Source organism: Orcinus orca, chromosome 6 (genome assembly GCF_937001465.1).
Source record: "Orcinus orca chromosome 6, mOrcOrc1.1, whole genome shotgun sequence".
Lineage (NCBI taxonomy): Eukaryota > Metazoa > Chordata > Mammalia > Artiodactyla > Delphinidae > Orcinus > Orcinus orca.
This window is the reverse complement of record NC_064564.1, coordinates 83,813,429-83,830,622: the sequence shown is the minus strand read 5'-3', so window position 1 is coordinate 83,830,622 and position 17,194 is coordinate 83,813,429. Positions and strand designations below refer to the sequence as shown.

General features: G+C 37.4%; 1 protein-coding gene across 2 annotated transcripts in view; it reads right to left on the bottom strand.

Moving 5' to 3' along the window:
• The window catches only part of LOC101278894 (phospholipid-transporting ATPase FetA-like), a 94,372-nt gene that overhangs the window by 61,499 nt on the left and 15,679 nt on the right, over positions 1–17,194 (bottom strand). Inside the window, exons 2-3 of one of the 2 annotated variants that reach the window (XM_004271519.3) lie at positions 10,691–10,802; positions 9,252–9,329 (exon numbers count right to left, since the gene is read on the bottom strand). In XM_004271519.3, the coding sequence (XP_004271567.2) occupies positions 9,252–9,329; positions 10,691–10,802 (190 nt within the window). The remainder of the gene's footprint in view (positions 1–9,251; positions 9,330–10,690; positions 10,803–17,194) is intronic. The other variant, XM_049710749.1, reaches the window with a different exon arrangement.

Below are 17,194 nucleotides of genomic sequence, written 5' to 3'. Positions count from 1 at the left end.
AGAAGACAAGCTTAAGGAAAGAAGGTAGCAAGTCATGTTTGAGATAATAAAGGCAGAAAAAATTTTTGGATGAGATAATGAAAGATTAATTCAAGATTCCCTAGGGCTTGTGAATATTGTTGAGAAAAGACTGGGATGACCAAGTGTTTTCCCCAACACCTGTTAATTCAAAGTTTATTTCTGTTTGGCTGAAACAAGAGTGACAAAATGTGAATTATGGATGAGAGGTTAGAACTACAGAAGATTGAAAATTAGCTTAGACAAGGAGAGTCTAGGAGATGGTCTAGTTGAAGTAGTCATGGCTATGGAATTCAAGGGGACAAACACCTAGCTCTAGCCTCTGGTGACTGTGGAAAATGCATCCTTCATTGGGAACTAAGGGTTGAGTCTACAGCCTGTTCAGCGAAGGCCTGGTTTCACAAGGACCTGTGCTGGGAGCTGGCCTGAGGGTGGTAAAAATCACTGAAATGAAAGGGTCAGACATCTTGGCGAAGCAAGGCAACTTGGTATTATAAAATGTGCAGTTGACTTAGAGTTAAAAACATGGCAGGCTTCCACAGTGGTTAAGAACATAGGAACTCGGGACTTCCCTGGTGACGCAGTGGTTAAGAATCTGCCTGCCAATGCAGGGGACATGGGTTCGAGCCCTGGACCGGGAATATCCCACATGCCACAGAGCAACTAAGCTCGTGCACCACAACTACTGAGCCTGTGCTCTGGAGCCTGCGAGCCACAACTACTAAAGCCTGCACGCCTAGAGCCCTTGTGCTCCGCAACAAGGGAAGCCACCACAATGAGGAGCCTGCGCACCACAACGAAGAGTAGACCCTGCTCACTGCCGCTAGAAAAAGCCTGCGGGCAGCAACGAAGGCCCAACACAGCCAAAAATAAATAAATTTATATTAAAAAGAAAAAGAACATAGGAACCATATTCAATATCTTGTAATAACCTATAATGGAAAAATAATCTGAAAAAATATATATAACTGAATCACTTTGCTGTACACCTGAAACTAACACAATATTGTAAATAAACTATATTTCAATTAAAAAAAAAAAAGAACATGGACAATTGAGTCAGACTTCCAGGGTTCAAATCTGTCTTTCACTCACCAGCTACAAAGCCTTGAGGAAGTTACTTAACCTTTCTGAGACTCATTTTCTTCATCTGTAAAATGAATAATAATAATACCTACTCATAAAGTTATTGTGAGGATTAATAAATTGAGGCACGCAAAACTTAAGAACAATTCCCAATACATCAAAAATGTATCAAAAATACATCAAAAAATGCTCAGAAAATTTTAGCAGTTCTAGACTGGGCTTTGTGACTAAACTGTTAAGTGACTTAGGGCAAGTCATTTTCCATCTCTGGGCTTTAGTTTCCTCATGTGTAAAACGGGATAGTAAAATCTACCTTATCTGCTAATATGAGGGTTAAATGAGATGGTACTCATAAACTGTCTACATAATACCTGACACATCAAAAGTACTCATTAAATGATATTTTTTTGTCCTTTATCTTATGCTATGTCAAGGAGATTCCACAAGGATCACTGATACAGTTGTCTGTGCTCAAAGTAGATTTTGAACTTTCAGCTATCTCCTGTGGATATACTAAGCTGACTCAGCCAGTAAAGAAGAAAGGGTACAAAAGCCACAGTCTAGTGATGGAAAATCCCTTGGTGGGATGTTAGTAGAAGAGAAGTGTCAAAGTAGGAGAAGCCTCTAAGTATGTACTTAAGAGTTTTGAATCAAATGCTAGAGTGAAAAACATAGCTCTTAAGCAATCTTGATGTAATCCAATCTCAAGTTTTAGGAGTTAAAGCTACAGAAAATTGGAGATGCACCCAGAGAAGGAAATGGCAGAAACTAAAAAGGAAAATGGGCTCTGTAAGAGGGAACTGGAAAAAGTGGCACACAGAAAGAAAAAGAAGCAGGAGGAAGAAGGAGGGAGGGAGAAAAAGGAAGTCAGGCCAGGTGGTCAGGAGGCAATCAGTCTTAGGAGGTTCTGAGCAAATACCTCCTTGCTCACAGTGGGAAAGCAATCACAAATAGGATTTTCCAACTAAAGACAGAAGAGCAGTGAGATGACCTTTAGGAGTGCAAGTCTCTAACCAGTGGATTAGTCAAGGTCCCCTCTCCTTACACCACCAGACTCCCAGATCAAGGAAGCCCAGGTGCTGGTGAGAGAAACTCAGCAATAACCCCCTGCTGTCATTCTAGATCAACAGGCCTAGGTGATTTCACCCAAGTCACTTAATGCATATGACTGAAACTTACCCATCTCTAAAAATCAGTGAAGAGAGTGCCAGGGGAAGGATAACTGACCAAGTTCTGGAATTTCTGCTCAGATTAGTTGGAATCAATTTACAGTAGGAATTCTGGAATTTCTTAGATTCCAAATGATCACAATTTATCCTAGTAGTCAAAAAGCATAATGGGAACATTATAGCTATCAGTTGATTTAGCTGCCCATATGGCTTCCAGTCTTGGGTACACAAGAACATTTATATTTCATCTCTCCAGACTGCATCTCTAAGATATCTTGAGTGCAGTCACCAGATGATATTTCTATCTAAAGAATGGTATGAAGAATAGCTAAATGACATAGCTGAGAGTCATCATGGGAAAGTCCAGGGTCAGCGGTCCTGCGGAAGAGGCAGTAACTAATTTGCTGTCTCATCACCATTTCATTACGTGTTTCTGGTTCAGTCTACCCATTGCTATGTCTCATGGTTTACATTCAGCTCATTTATAATACTTCTAATACCATCTTCTCCCACTAAACAAAGACCTCCTTAAAGATAGAGACCATGTCTTTTTTACTTTTTTCTTTTCTTTAAATCTCTGTATCCCACTGGTTAGCTCAGCATTAGGCCCTGGATTTAACACATATTTGTTGAATGAACAAGCACACAAGTGAATAGATGCTTAGAAACACATTCTGTTGAATCATGGTCAGATTTCTGTCCAAACCCCTCCAAAGGAGAATAATTACCTCCTCCTCCTTGTGGGAGTATCTATATTATCACAGAACAGCTGGACTGAAAGAGAAACCCCAGCTAAGACTAATTCTTTGTTGATCTTTCTAAGGTCAGCAAACAGGAGGATAATCAGCATGACTGAAGAGGGTGGGTAGAGTGCAGTGTCAAAAACAACCTGGAGAGGAAGCTCTCTAAAACCTTGAAGGTCATGAAAAGTCTAGTTCTTGAACTACTGTAGCTCTCCTGTTACCATGCCTCTGATCATCCTCTGTAGCTTCACTAATTCTTCTGTCCAAGTTTAGCAGAACAAGACTAGAATTGCTCAAAGGACAAGACACTAAAGAAAAGAAAGATAGTAAAAAGCAAAAAAAAAAAAAAAAGCAAACCCTCATTTATTAACAGGATGTCATACAAGATTGATTTGGCTGACACAATTCAGAATGTGCTCAAAACCAAAGTCCCCTCCCCCTACTCCTCTTGGAGACCTTCGTTTTTTTCCCCTTTCCTCTCCAAGGGAGAAGCTGACAGAAACATCAACTGGGAGGTGGGAGTTGAGAGTGGTGCTTTACCATTCTGACCTCATTTGAAATGTAGAACTAATGACTTCTCATCAATGTGGTAAAGGTAAAAACCATCATGTTTGACTGAACTACTAGACATCACTTTCAGTGCTTCTCAATCATAAAACCTTCCTTGGGATAGGAGATGAGAGGTTGGGAAAGTTATGATAAAGGCCATCAGAAACAAAATGCCATTCACACAAAGCTGGACCTAAGAGCAAATCTTGGTGATGCCAAAGAAACAATTTAACTATAAAAGATTCAAAATTTAATTCCCTTTGTTTAGCATTGCCAGATTTAGCAAATAAAAATACAAAAACAAAATATGTCCCAAATATTACATGGGACATACTTACACTAAAAAACTATTCATTGTTTACTAAAATTCAAATTTAACTGGGAATCATGTATTTTATCTGGCTACCCTGACTTTTACTGAGGTCAAGAAAAGTTCCTACAAATTAATTCAATTGTTGCTTTAAATTTTCTAAATAAACAGAATTCTAGAAACTAGCTCTAAAAATTTTAGATGTCTGTTTTATTTTAATAACTTTATTGAGATATAATGTACATTCTATACAATGCATCTGTTTAAAATAAAATGTACAATTCAATGGTGTTTGTTATGTTCACAGAGTTGTGCAACATTGATGTCTATTTTTTTGTGTTTATTTAGATGTGGTGTTGCATAGGATTCTATTACTAAGGCTCTGATTAATTTTCTGCCCTACATGCTGCAATATCTATGCCCTCTTCCTTCGTACTATTTCTTCTTCTGTCCTTTCTTTCTAGTTTCTCCAACTTAGTTTTTTTTCCTTTGCGATTACACTTTTTTCTTTAATTGTTTTTCAAATCACCAAAGTAAAGCAAACATATTTTACGTGTAAAAGATCCAAACTCAAAAATATATAGAGAAAAAATATAAAGTTTCCTTTCCCACGCCTTCTCCCTTTCCTAAGGAAACCACTGTTAACAGATTGGCGTATATCCTTTAGGGGTCCCTTCCTTAGAGTATTTACTTACAAACATATACGTATACACAAACACCTATATGTGTTTTTTAAACAAATGAGATGCTACTATATGTATTGCTCTGCTAGTTGCTTTTTTCTTTTCATAATATGTATTGTAGATCTTTCCATGTCAATACATACAAGTGTATCTCACCCTTTTGAATTTACTACCCAGTATTATTTAACTACCTATCAATACTTATTAATAATTTTTACTGTTGTGTTGTGGTAGTGGTGATGATAACAATGATGATATTTGTATCAATATATGTGTATGGGTGGTAAAGCTGAGGGAAAGGAGAAGTATAATAAATGGGACAAGCTTGTAAACTCTCCAGGACAGAGGGAACTCTGTAGGCACTGGGCTAGGTAGATAACTTAGTAGATAAACTCAACATATATGCAAAACAGTAAAGTAAAAGTTCAAGGCAGGATATTAATAAGATTTACAATGAATTGTAGAAACCCAAGAGAATTGAAGTCCACACAAAAACTTGTACGTAAATGTTTATAGCAGCATTGTTTATAATAGCCAAAAAGTGGAAACAATGTAAATATCTATCAACTGATGAACAGATAAACAAATAGTCGTGTGCCCATACAATGAAATGATATTCAGCCATAAAAAGGAATGAGGTACTAATATATGCTACAATATGCATGAACCTTGAAAACATTAAGTGAAAGAAGCTGGTCACAAAAGGCTACATATTACTTGATTCTATATATATGTGTATATGTTATGCATATATCATGTGTAGAATAGACAAGTCCATACGGATAGAAAATAGATTAGTGGTTGCCAGTGGCTGGAGGTGGGGGGAATTGGGAGTGATTCCTAACGGGTACGGGGTTTCTTTTGGGGGTGATGAAAATTTTCTAAAATTGAATTATGGTCATGGTTCACAATTCTGTGAATGTACTGAAAATCACTGAGTTGTGTGCTTTAAAATGGTGAATTTTATGACAAGTGAATTATATCTTAATAAGGCTATTATTTTTAAAAATTATAGAAATCAAGCACTATAGGAATTCAAGAAGGAAAGATAATGCCAGGGGCGTGGGGGGCACTGGTGGCTAGAGTTGCTGGAGAAGGCTTCATACAGGACTTGCACTAAACCTAAAAGATGAATATAGATTCAATATATTGATAGATGTAGGGAACACGTATCTAGGCAGAAAAAAAGAACTTAATGAAATTTTCAGCACTGAGACTAGACAAGTTGTATGATAGTACAGTAGGTAGGAAGAGTCTGAAGGAGGGAGGAAACAAGACTATAAAGTCAGGCTTTTAATGCAGGCTAATGACCTTAAATTTTATCTAGTAGCTGACAAGGAATCCCAGAAAGATTCTGAGCAGGGAAAAATGTGATAAAACCGGAATTTCAGAAAGATTAATATGACGTATTTACAGAGGAACAGATTGCAGAATAAAGACTTAAAAGATTGCTGCAATAATCAATGCTCGAAACAGTGAGAGCTTGAACTAAGAAAGTAGTGAAAAATAGAAAGGAGAGAGTAGGTAAGCAAAATGCTGGAACCAGTCAACATCCACTCTATGTACTATGTGTTTTCCAACCAGAACAGGCTGATAGCCTGGAAAAGGGCAGAGTTACCTGCCAAATACTGGTTTTGCCACTGTTATTTTGTTGACTCAGGCCAACAGGATGGACCAGGATTAACTGCTCACTGCTCCAAACAGCACAAGCAATAACTCTACTGCAGTAGGTAGACTTAGCCTATCTGAAGGAATTCAGACCAAGAAAACTGGTTCCAATTACTTTTCATTGGTAAAAATTTTGACTTTTTGAAATGATCCACATTTATAAACATTCAAGTTCTTAATTGTCTTCCTGAATGGGAGCACCAAGCTCTTATAAATTACTTTTTACATAAACGTTTACCTAGTATTTACCATGTGCCAGTGCTTTACAAATATTAACTCATTTAATCCTCACAACATCCTTATGAGGTAGCACTATTATTAGCCCCATTTTATGGATGAGAAGCTGTAGCATAAAGAAATTAAGAGATTTTCCCAAAAATAACAGTAAGTGGTGGAGCTAGGATTCAAACCTAGACAGTATGGCTCCAGAATCCACAGTCTTAACCACTGTGCCTCCCATATGACCTTGACTTCCTAGCACTTACCGTCGATATAATTTGACATTTCTCTGTGCTATTATTTAATGTCTTATTACTTAATTAAAGGCTGTCCCTCAGTAAACCATAATCTCCATTAGGGCTGGGATTCTGTCTAGTTTTGTGGCTATTGTATTGCCAGCATGTAGCACAGTGGCATTTGGCGATCAATAAATATTTGTTGAATAAATTAATCAGTCTTTATTGACTATCACATTCTTCATTAACCTTGAACTTACTGCTCCCTAAAGTATTTTGTCCTCTATATTTTCTTTTCTTAAAAAGTTATTTATTTGTTGAAGTATAGTTGATCTACAATGTTGTGTTAGTTTCTGGTGTATAGCAAAATGATTCAGCTATATGTGTATATATATTCTTTTTCGGATTCTTTTCCACTATAGTTTATTACAAGATATTGAATATAGTTCCCTGTGCTATACAGTAGGACCTTGTCATTTACCTATTTTATATATAGTAGTGTGTATCTGCTAATCACTAATCCCAAACTCCTAATTTATCCCTCCCCCTCCTTCTGCCTTTGGTTACCATAAATTTGTTTTCTATGTTTGTGCTTGGTTCTGTTTTGTAAATAAGTTCATTTCTATCATTTTTTTAGATTCCACATATAACTGATATCATATGATGTTTGTCTTTCTGTCTGACTTACTGTACTTAGTATGATAATGTCTGGGTCCATCCATGTTGCTGCAAATGGCATTATTTTGTTCTATTTTATGGCTGAGTAATACTCCATTGTGTGTGTATATATATCTGTATCTTCTTTATCCATTCATCTGTCAATGGATGTTTAGGTTGCTTCCATGTCTTGGCTATTGTAAATAGTGCTGCTATGAACATAGGGGTCCATGTATCTTTTTGAATTATAGATTTGTCTGGATATATGCCCAGGAGTGGGATTGTTAGATCATATGGTAGCTCAATTTTTAATGATTTGAGGAACCTCCATACTGGTTTTCCACAGTGGCTGCACCAATTTACATTTCCACCAGTGTTGGAGGGCTCCCTTTTCTTCACACCCTCTCCAGCATTTGTTATCTGTATATTTTTTGATAATGGCCATTCTGACCGGTGTGAGGTGGTACCTCACTGTAGTTTTTGATTTGCATTTCTCTAATAATTAGCAATGCTGAGCATCTTTTTCATGTGCCTACTGGCCATCTGCACGTCTTCTTTGGAGAAATGTCTATTTAGACCTTCTGCCCACTTTTTGATTGGGTTATTTGGGGTTTTTTTTTGTTGTTGTTATTGAATTGTATAAGCTGTTTGTATATTTTAGAAATTAAGCCCTTGTTGGTCACATCGTTTGCAAATATTTTCTCCCAGTCTGTAGGTTGTCTTTTCATTTGGTTTATGGTTTCCTTTGCTGTGCAAAAGCTTACAAGTTTGATTAGGTACCATTTGTTTATTTTTGCTTTTATTTCTATTGTCTTGGGAGACTGACCTAAGAAAACATTGTTACGATTTATGTCAGAGAAATGTTTTGCATATGTTCTCTTCTAGGAATTTTATGGTGTCATGTCTTATATTTAAGTCTTTAAGCCATTTTGAGTTTATTGTTGTGTATGGTGTGAGGGTGTGTTCTCGCTTCACTGATTTACACTGTCTGCCATATTCTCTGTTCATAAGAAGATGCAGGAGAAATTGGTCAGTTAGCCTGTTTTCCTCAACCCTCTCTCTTTCAGCAGTTCTGAGAGTAGGAGAGGACTTCTTGCTTTTTCCTTCTGTTGGGAGCTCCCTGACTTCCTCTTCCTAGAACCAGGGCCTGTGCCCTTGGAATGGGCTCCTTCCAGGAATCAGACAACTGCATAATGACAGAAAGTAAAGAAGGTATAGTGTGGCCTTAAATCAGTGACCTAATTTCATTCTCTGCACCTTCTCCACTCCTCAAAAGGAAGCCTAAATATAGAACTACAGTCAGGCTTGCTTTCTCAAAATTTTATGTTAGAAAAAGGTTTCTTTTTTCATGTCAGGCAGCTTCATTCTTAAAGGTGGCTTGGGTGTGATTACCCCAGCTCCTTTTAGTACTTTGAAACACCACAGGAAAGCACGGAAGTGGTACAGAAATCCTCTCTAACACCATAGCCAGATCCACTTGCTCTGTCTGCAAAAAGTCTGCAAAAGATGACTTAATTAGCCTCAGCAACTGCTTTTCACATTAACCACTTCTTTTTTAGCAGGAGGCGGTTGTGAAGGATGGGGAGAGGAAAAGGAACACATGCTTTCCTGATGAACTTCCAAATAAAAGTACAAAATAAATTAAGAGTACAGATAAAAGAACAAAAGATGAGCAAGTATAACTACTCAAATTAGAATTCTCAAATGACAGAACAAGGGAGCTTAAAATTGTAAGTACAAAGTATTTACTTCTGCAAAGTATATTTCCTTTCCTGGTCAGTTTGCTAAAATGGTAGTTTGGTAGGTTGGCCAGTCTATTTATCTGTCATACGTGCAAGTGCACACACATGTGCGTGCATGTGTGCACTTTTTACAGGCAACAATAATGACATACAGACTTAGAGTTCACCTACCTCCATTTTGTTTGTCCTCACTTTCCTTTTCAAATACAGACATTGCAGAGTAGTTCCAGTTAAAATTCCCTGGGATTTCTGTAAAGGAAATAAAAAAATTTAGAATGAGAATTTCTCATTGCCAATACCATTTTACTTAAATGAATGTTTAAGAAACTTGGAACTTGATCTCTGAAATCCAAAATAAATCTACCTCTAAAATACATGTGCTAAATTTTAGAATTCATTTCATACATCCTTATCATAAAGTTATATTTTCAAAACTTGGGAAACAGATTCCACTTCCTGGCAACCAAATCTAAGCTGATAACTATAATCTGCCAGAAAAATTAGCTGAAACTTGGAAACAGGAAAAATAAATTATTGGGTGATCTTTTAGTGAAGTTCTGGGCTTACACCTTTGATTAGTTTTCTGTTGGACTATTCTATAACCCCATAGGGCAGCAGTTAACTTGTAGATTTTCATCTAATATAGATATAAATATTTTCTCTCTGGTGGAAAAGATAACTCCAAAGGTTATGATTAATGTACTTTAGGACTTTAAATAGTTTTGTATATAATTGAGAAATATTAGCTTTTTTTTTAATGAAATTGCCTATATATACACAGCTCCTAAATTTTTATTTGAACTGGTCTTAACATCTTACTGGTTCCCTCATTAATTAATGAGTTAAATAAAATCTGTGACACCTGTCCATTTTATATTTACATGAGAGTCATGTTTTTTAACCTTTTGAAAATTATGCTTTATCAAACCCCATGACTATGCTACACAGAAAACCCTTCTATCTCTCCATTCTTAACGCAATTCAAAAAAGGCCAAAAAAGTATGTTTATTTTAATTAATTAATTTCTTTCAGGTCTCCTAAGTCACTAAGTATGCATAAGCCAAGACTAGAAAATATTACATGTATTTTCATCTTAATTATCCCAAACAAGATTAGATGGGACAAAAATCCATAATTTGGGGGGGAGTGTTAAGTCTAAGTAAAAGAGTATTTACAGCCAAGGGATGTTTGGCTGTCAGAAAAAAAAATTACCTGGGCAACTGTGATCACTTTGGAATGAGAATGCATCTTCCAGTTCTGCCCTCAGGGAGTCCCAAGTGACCTCATTAAGGATACAATTCATATTTCAATAATCTAGGCAGAGTTGCATCAAATAACTTTAGGAGCCAGGGAGTTAATAGCAGTTAGGTGTAAAACAACAAGAAATGAAGTGCTGGGCATTGTGACCAATTGGTGAGTGCATGCTTCCTATAAAAGCATCCAAAGTTTTTAAAAAGTAAAATTAAATATTGTGTAGGCCGAAAAAATTCACTTGTGCTGCAAATTTTGTACCCCAAGCTAAGGTCTGTTTCTTCTGTCAACAGAATCTGTGTGTTCCTAACGAACGTGAGCAGTTCTAATAGCATCACTCTCTAGGCACCCAGTCCTACCTTCAGTTACCTGAGAATTCTCAGGGACCCCCACAGTAGGCTTGGGGTTCCTACTGCTGAGAAAGGAGAGCCAAGGATGGGAGGTCCTGAAGTTCTGGATTCTCTCCAACCTCTGCAGGGCCATCGACAGCTTTGAGAGGGTAGCCTGGCCAAATGCACACAAGCAGCACAGCTTGGAATTTGAAATGGTTGTGACACTTAGCAGCCAGCCAGGGACCTGAGTAATGACTATTTAGCTGGAACCAGGCACTCACCCAATCTTGTGACGCTCTCTACACGCACATCACATTACATAGCTGCCAACTGGAAAATACATTTAAGCTGTTAAACTCAGAGGAGGAGGAGAATGTGAGGCAAGGGAAGAAGAAATGCGATGTGGGAGGGAAAAGGGAAGAGATGGAGTAAAAAAAAAGGATTAGGAGCTAGAGAACTGGGTTTCATTTCAACGTTTGCTACTAATTAACGACAATGTGACTTGGGGCAAGTTATTAACCACTTCATGCCTTAAATTTCTTCTAAAGTGAGAATAATTTTTTTTTAAGAAACAGAAAATAAATTTAGCAGATACAAGATGGAGAAAAATCTGATAAGGAATAAATTTGCCAGAGAGAGGTTTAGAGGTAATTATATATTACAAACTAAGTACAACATTAGTTTCCATTAGGGAGCTAAGAAGAACTGTGAGAGGATTAAATTAAATAATGTATGAAAACGTCTGCCACAGTACTTGACACAAAGTAGTCAATCAACAAATGGCAATGTTTTAAAATTTTAATATACACACCCACCAGCTTAGTAAAAAAAAATTTAAGTCTAATAATATTGTGTTAGAGAGAAAGTGGAACCACTGGAACACTCACATACTGTTGGTGGTATTAAAAATTGGACAAACCACTCTGGAAAACAATTTGGCCTTATCTAATAAAGTTGATGGAGAATTTACCCTATAACCCAGCTAGTCCATCTTATTTATATACCCTAGGGAAACTGTCATAATATGTCACATACGAAGATGTGTGCAATAGCACTGCTCATAACAGCAAAACTGGGAAACCAATCAAATGGCTATTAATGATAGAATAGAGAAGTAACTTGTGGTATGTTCATAAAATGGAAAGCTACATAGTAGTGAAAATGAGTGAGCTAAGTTATACATATTAACATTGTTAAATCTCAGGAATATAATATTTAGGGAAAAAACAAATTGCAAAAGTATACATAAAATATTATTCCACTTATGTAAAGTTAAAGATCATGTAAAACTATATCATCAGGGATAAATACTTTCAAGGTAAACCTATAAAGAGAAACAAGGGAATTAAAAATACCAAATTCAGGATAGAGGTTAGGGAGAGGGAAGGGGATGGGATGGAAAAAGCATACGGAGTGTTTCAAGCTACATTTGTGCTCATGGTGTTACTCTTTACAACTTACACATTTGTGATAAACTTTATATCTATTCAATATATGATAATAACAAAAGAACTAAAAAATTAAAGTGAACATACCAGATAGGAAATACTCTTCCTATGAGGATGAATAATTACTCTGGAGAGTAATTTTTATTTTTTTTATAATTTTATTTTAGTTTTTTCAGCTGCGTTGGGTCTTTGTTGCTGTGCACGGGCTTTCTCTAGTTTCACTGAGCGGGGGCTACTCTTCTTTGCGGTGCGCGGGCTTCTCATTGTGGTGGCTTCTCTTGCTGTGGAGCACGGGCTCTAGGCATGCGGGCTTCAGTAGTTGTGGCACATGGGCTTAGTTGCTCTGTGGCATGTGTGATCCTCCCGGACCAGGGATCTAACCCGTGTCCCCTGCATTGGCAGGTGGATTCTTAACCACTGCGCCACCAGGGAACTCCTCAGAGAGTAATTTTTAATTAACACTTACTAAAAGAGTTGGCCCAATTCAGGTTACTACATGAAAAAAATTTTTTTATTTTGAGATAATTTTAAACTTACAGAAGAGTCGCAAAAATAGTATAGAGAATTTCCATACACTCCACCCACCTTCTTATGTTAATATCTTACATAACGATTAAACAATTAACAAACTAAGAAATTAACCTTGGTATAATACTATTAACTAAAGTACAGAAAATATTTATTTTTTTTACCAATTCTTTCCACTAATGTCCTTTTTTGTTGTTGTTCCAGGATCTAATCCAGGATCCCACATTACATTTAGTTGTACGTCTCCTTCCATATGTGACTGTTCCTCATTCTTTCCTTGTTTTTCATAATCTTGAGAGCTTTGAAGGGTATTGGCCAGTTGTTTTGTAGAAGGTGCCTCAACTTGAGTGTGATGTGCCCTTCTCATTGCATCATATCAGGGGATACATGCTGTCATATGGACTCCTAGTGATGTGAACCTAGAACGCTTGGCTAAGATGGTGTCTGCCAGAACTCTCCACTGTAAACTTACTATTTTTCCCTCTGTAATGACATGGTTATAGAAACTAAAGCTCTTTCACTTAGACATGAGAATCTAAAGGTAGAAGTAAGAGGTCCCACCTTGAGCTGATAATCTCCAAGCAGCCTAGACCTTGAACTGAGTCACATAACATAGAAACAAGAATGACCTTACTAAAACTTGGGGTTGAGGGTGGAGTACTGGTCTACTGATATTTTAGCCTATAGAGTTCCGATTGGTATCACATTGCAAACCAACCTCAAGTTCCCCCAAGCCACAGCTGTGATTCTGTGCTGCCAACATCCTATACCCTCCCCACACTTATTATATACAAAAACTGGCAAATTTACTAAGTACAAAGTATTAGAGAAAGTCTTTATATATTTAGCTCAGTCTGAAAACTACATAAACTAAAACACAATGCAGTCTAGCAAAGGCATATTTGTGATATAAGAATAGCCAATGACTCTTAGTACTAGAATATCATAGACTGCATGCACGTAAGTCATTATTGGCTTTCAATGAACAAATCTGTCTTCCAGGGAGTAGAGTTCTTTACCAACAAAGGAACAAATCCCTGGTTGACTTGAAGGCTTTTGGGAATCTGAGGAAAGGACTCTCACATAGAAGCAGATGTGCCCATCATCCCCTGACTAAAATAAGAACTATGTTTTCCCCAAAACAGTTGTGTAAAATCATGGAAGCTTCCAGTCTACTACATTAAGGTTTCTCTGCGTTAGCTATTATATCCAATGCACAAATCCCCAGAGTTACTCCAGAAATCAATGCTCCCCCAACCCAATTCCCACCCCATGAATCTAGCAAAGGTATTAAAAGTTTTCTTTTTAATTTTTTCTTTTTAAAAAAAAAAACGCAACAGAAGCACATATACTAAAAAAAATAAAAAAATAAAAAGCAAGCCTTACCCTGAAATGCTTTTAAACGGCACAGCCTGAAAACTGCCAGGACTCTACACTACACCTCTCTTCTCAGTTACGGTTCCTGCCTTATCCCCTCCTATTTCAACCATAAATTCTTTCTGACTGGAAAACGCTCTAGGAAAACAGAGATCTTCTAAACTTAGTAACTTTAAAACTCTGGGAGGGGTAGGAAGACGTTGAAACATCTACTAGTCTATGAAGCCATTTAGATGACTAGATCTCCTTCAGCTTCCTACGTCTGATTCCCAGCTTCTGGGAACTTGCCAAATTTTTTTGTGGATTTTGAAATTCTGTTTCCTCTAGATAGGGAAAATGAAGAGACTTTCAAAACGCTTGTTTGCAAACTGCTTCTTCCAAAGGTGGTTCATGGACCCCTCGTAACCTTTCAATTAACTTGGATTTGGTTTCAAGTGGTTTAAAGCAAATAGGTGAAGATGAATATAAAACTAACTTCAAACACAAATGGAGTAGAAAAAAACCTGCAGAACACTATAGTTTCTTAGCCACTGCTTTCATTTTCAAACTCATGGTCTTCCCCAGGAGTTACCTGCTCAGCCTATAAGGCAGGCTTTGTAAAGCTACTGTGTGCTACAAAACCCCTCTTTTCTGCCTAGAGCTTTAAATTGGGTCTGAACAAATATTGGAGTCCACACAATCTCTTTCTGGCACTTGTAATTTTGCAGTCTCACAGAGAAAGCTCCTTATTCGGTAATATACTACTGATGCTTTGGGATAGTTTATTTTCCCTTTCTTTTAGTCTATAAAAATGAGTCAGTGTTTATTAAGCGGGTCTTAACTGTTTTGCACGTATATGTAGTTAACAAATATCTGCTAAATGGAATCTTAGAAATCAAGTGCTATGTTCTTTTTTAAACAAATTTTATTTGTTTTAAAACTGGGGACAAGAGTGAGATAATAGAGTGCTGACTGTTGGGGAGTTTGAAAACTCCTGTTCTATTCTCAGCTGGATTCCTAAATTATTTGTACCTAAAGCAAATGACTCTTTCCTTCAGTTCTCTAGCTTTTCTCATCTATAATAAAGGGCAATACCTGTCGCTTCCCTTTGTCACCCCCCTCCAAATTTAATGCAAAGCAGGGTTTTTTCAAATACTATTATGTACAGCAAGGAGGTTTCAGAACCCTTTTCTGAAGTGGATTAAGGGTAGAGGGGAGCAAGGAGGAGGAAAAGGGTACTCCCTCTCCTTCAACTTGAATAACTCTGATTTTATCTGGGATTTTCCTATATCCTAAATTGAAAAAGTAGTCTCTCCTGCTAAAAACAAAGTTGGAAGATCAGCTGGTGCTTTTGGGGTACGTGCTTATTTGAGCAAGTTAAAATGTACATTTGTAGATGGAACTCAACCTCCAGCCAGGCCAGGTGCAGTTCAAAGTCCTTAAACAGCCTCTCTCAATGTACCTAAGACTGGCATCTATGTGGTCTTGGCACAAATTCCCAACAAAAGCTGGAACTTCTGGGAACCACTGAAGATATTTCACTTCCTCACCTCCATCTTTTCTATTCCCACAGTCACCCCATAGTTCATTAAGACACTTAGTCTTCTCCCTTGTTTTCATGACAATTAATTCTCCTGGTTTTCCTCCTCCTGCCTCTTTGACAGCTCTGCAGTGTGATGTAGTAAATTTCCGCTGACCTAACTCTAAACCCTGGAGCCAACCAACACTGTCAAATGTATGACCTTGGTCTAATGAGATAATCACTCTGAACTTCTCCTTATCTCTCACATGAAGATAATCACTTCACCTTGGTTGCAAGGATTATATAAAATAAAGTATATCAAGCTTTTTTTTTTTTACAATGCACATAATAGGTGCTCTTCCCCCAAGGCGTTGTTCTTATCCCTGTTTGCTGTGTGTGCTTTCCCTGAGTTATGATATATCCTCTCACTGCAACTCTAGCCCTGGCTCCTAAAACTATCTCTAGTCCCAAACTTAAACTGTTGGACATTTCCTCTTAGGTGCTCACTCTCGTCTCAAGATAAACATGTTCCAAAATGACATTTCTTACCTTCCCTGATTTTAAGCATATCTGATCCTCTGCCTTATTATTCTGTAACTCTTTCATAAAATTTAAGAGTTACCATCTATTCCTTCTCTGATCACCTCTCAGGTTCTATATATTACATTTGAGGGTCTCTTGAAGCTACTGCCTCCTTTCTAATCCCACTAATATCATCAGATTCTTTATATCTTCCTCCTGGATTCAATATCCTGATATTTGCTTCCAACTTTTATAAAGTACCCACTGCTGCCCAAGAGCAGAACACTGATCATGACTTCTTAGCAGCTCAAAAACCTTCGATGCCTTCCCATGGGTTACTGAATGAAGTTCAGATATATTATCAGCCACACATTCAAGATGCTCTAATTTGAACTGTTCTCTCATCTTTCTCTTCCACTATTTACCTTTATCCAAACTGGCCTATGTACTTTTCCCTCTATATGGCCCATGCTTTCCTGCATCTATGCCATTGCTCGCACTGTTCCTTCCAAGGGTAATGCCCTGCTCTATATCAGTCAAAATCTTTCAAAGGTTATTTTACAAAGGCCTGCTCAAATCCCATGAACTTCTCAATGAAGTTTCTCTGCTCCCCCAATCCAGAAATAATCTTTCCCCCATCCCAACTCCCATACCATTTGGTTGATATTATTTTCCTAAAACTAATAGTTTTTCTTGTGTTATAATCATCTCTTTTTTTAACATCTTTATTGGAGTATAACTGCTTTACAATGGTGTGTTAGTTTCTGCTTTATAACAAAGTGAATCAGCTGTACATATACATATACCCCTATATCTCCTCCCTCTTGAGTCTCCCTCCCACCCTCCCTATCCCACCCCTCTAGGTGGTCACAAAGCACCGAGCTGATCTCCCTGTGCTATGTGGCTGCTTCCCACTAGCTATGTATTTTACATTTGGTAGTATTTATAAGTCCGTGCCACTCTCTCACTTTGTCCCAGCTTACCCTTCCCCCTCCCCGTGTCCTCAAGTCCATTCTCTACATCTGCATCTTTATTGCTGTCCTGCCCCTGGTTCTTCATAACCATTTTTTAATTAAAAATTTTTTTTAGATTCCATATAAATGTGTTAGCATATGGTATTTGTTTTTCTCTTTGTGACTTACTTCACTCTGTATG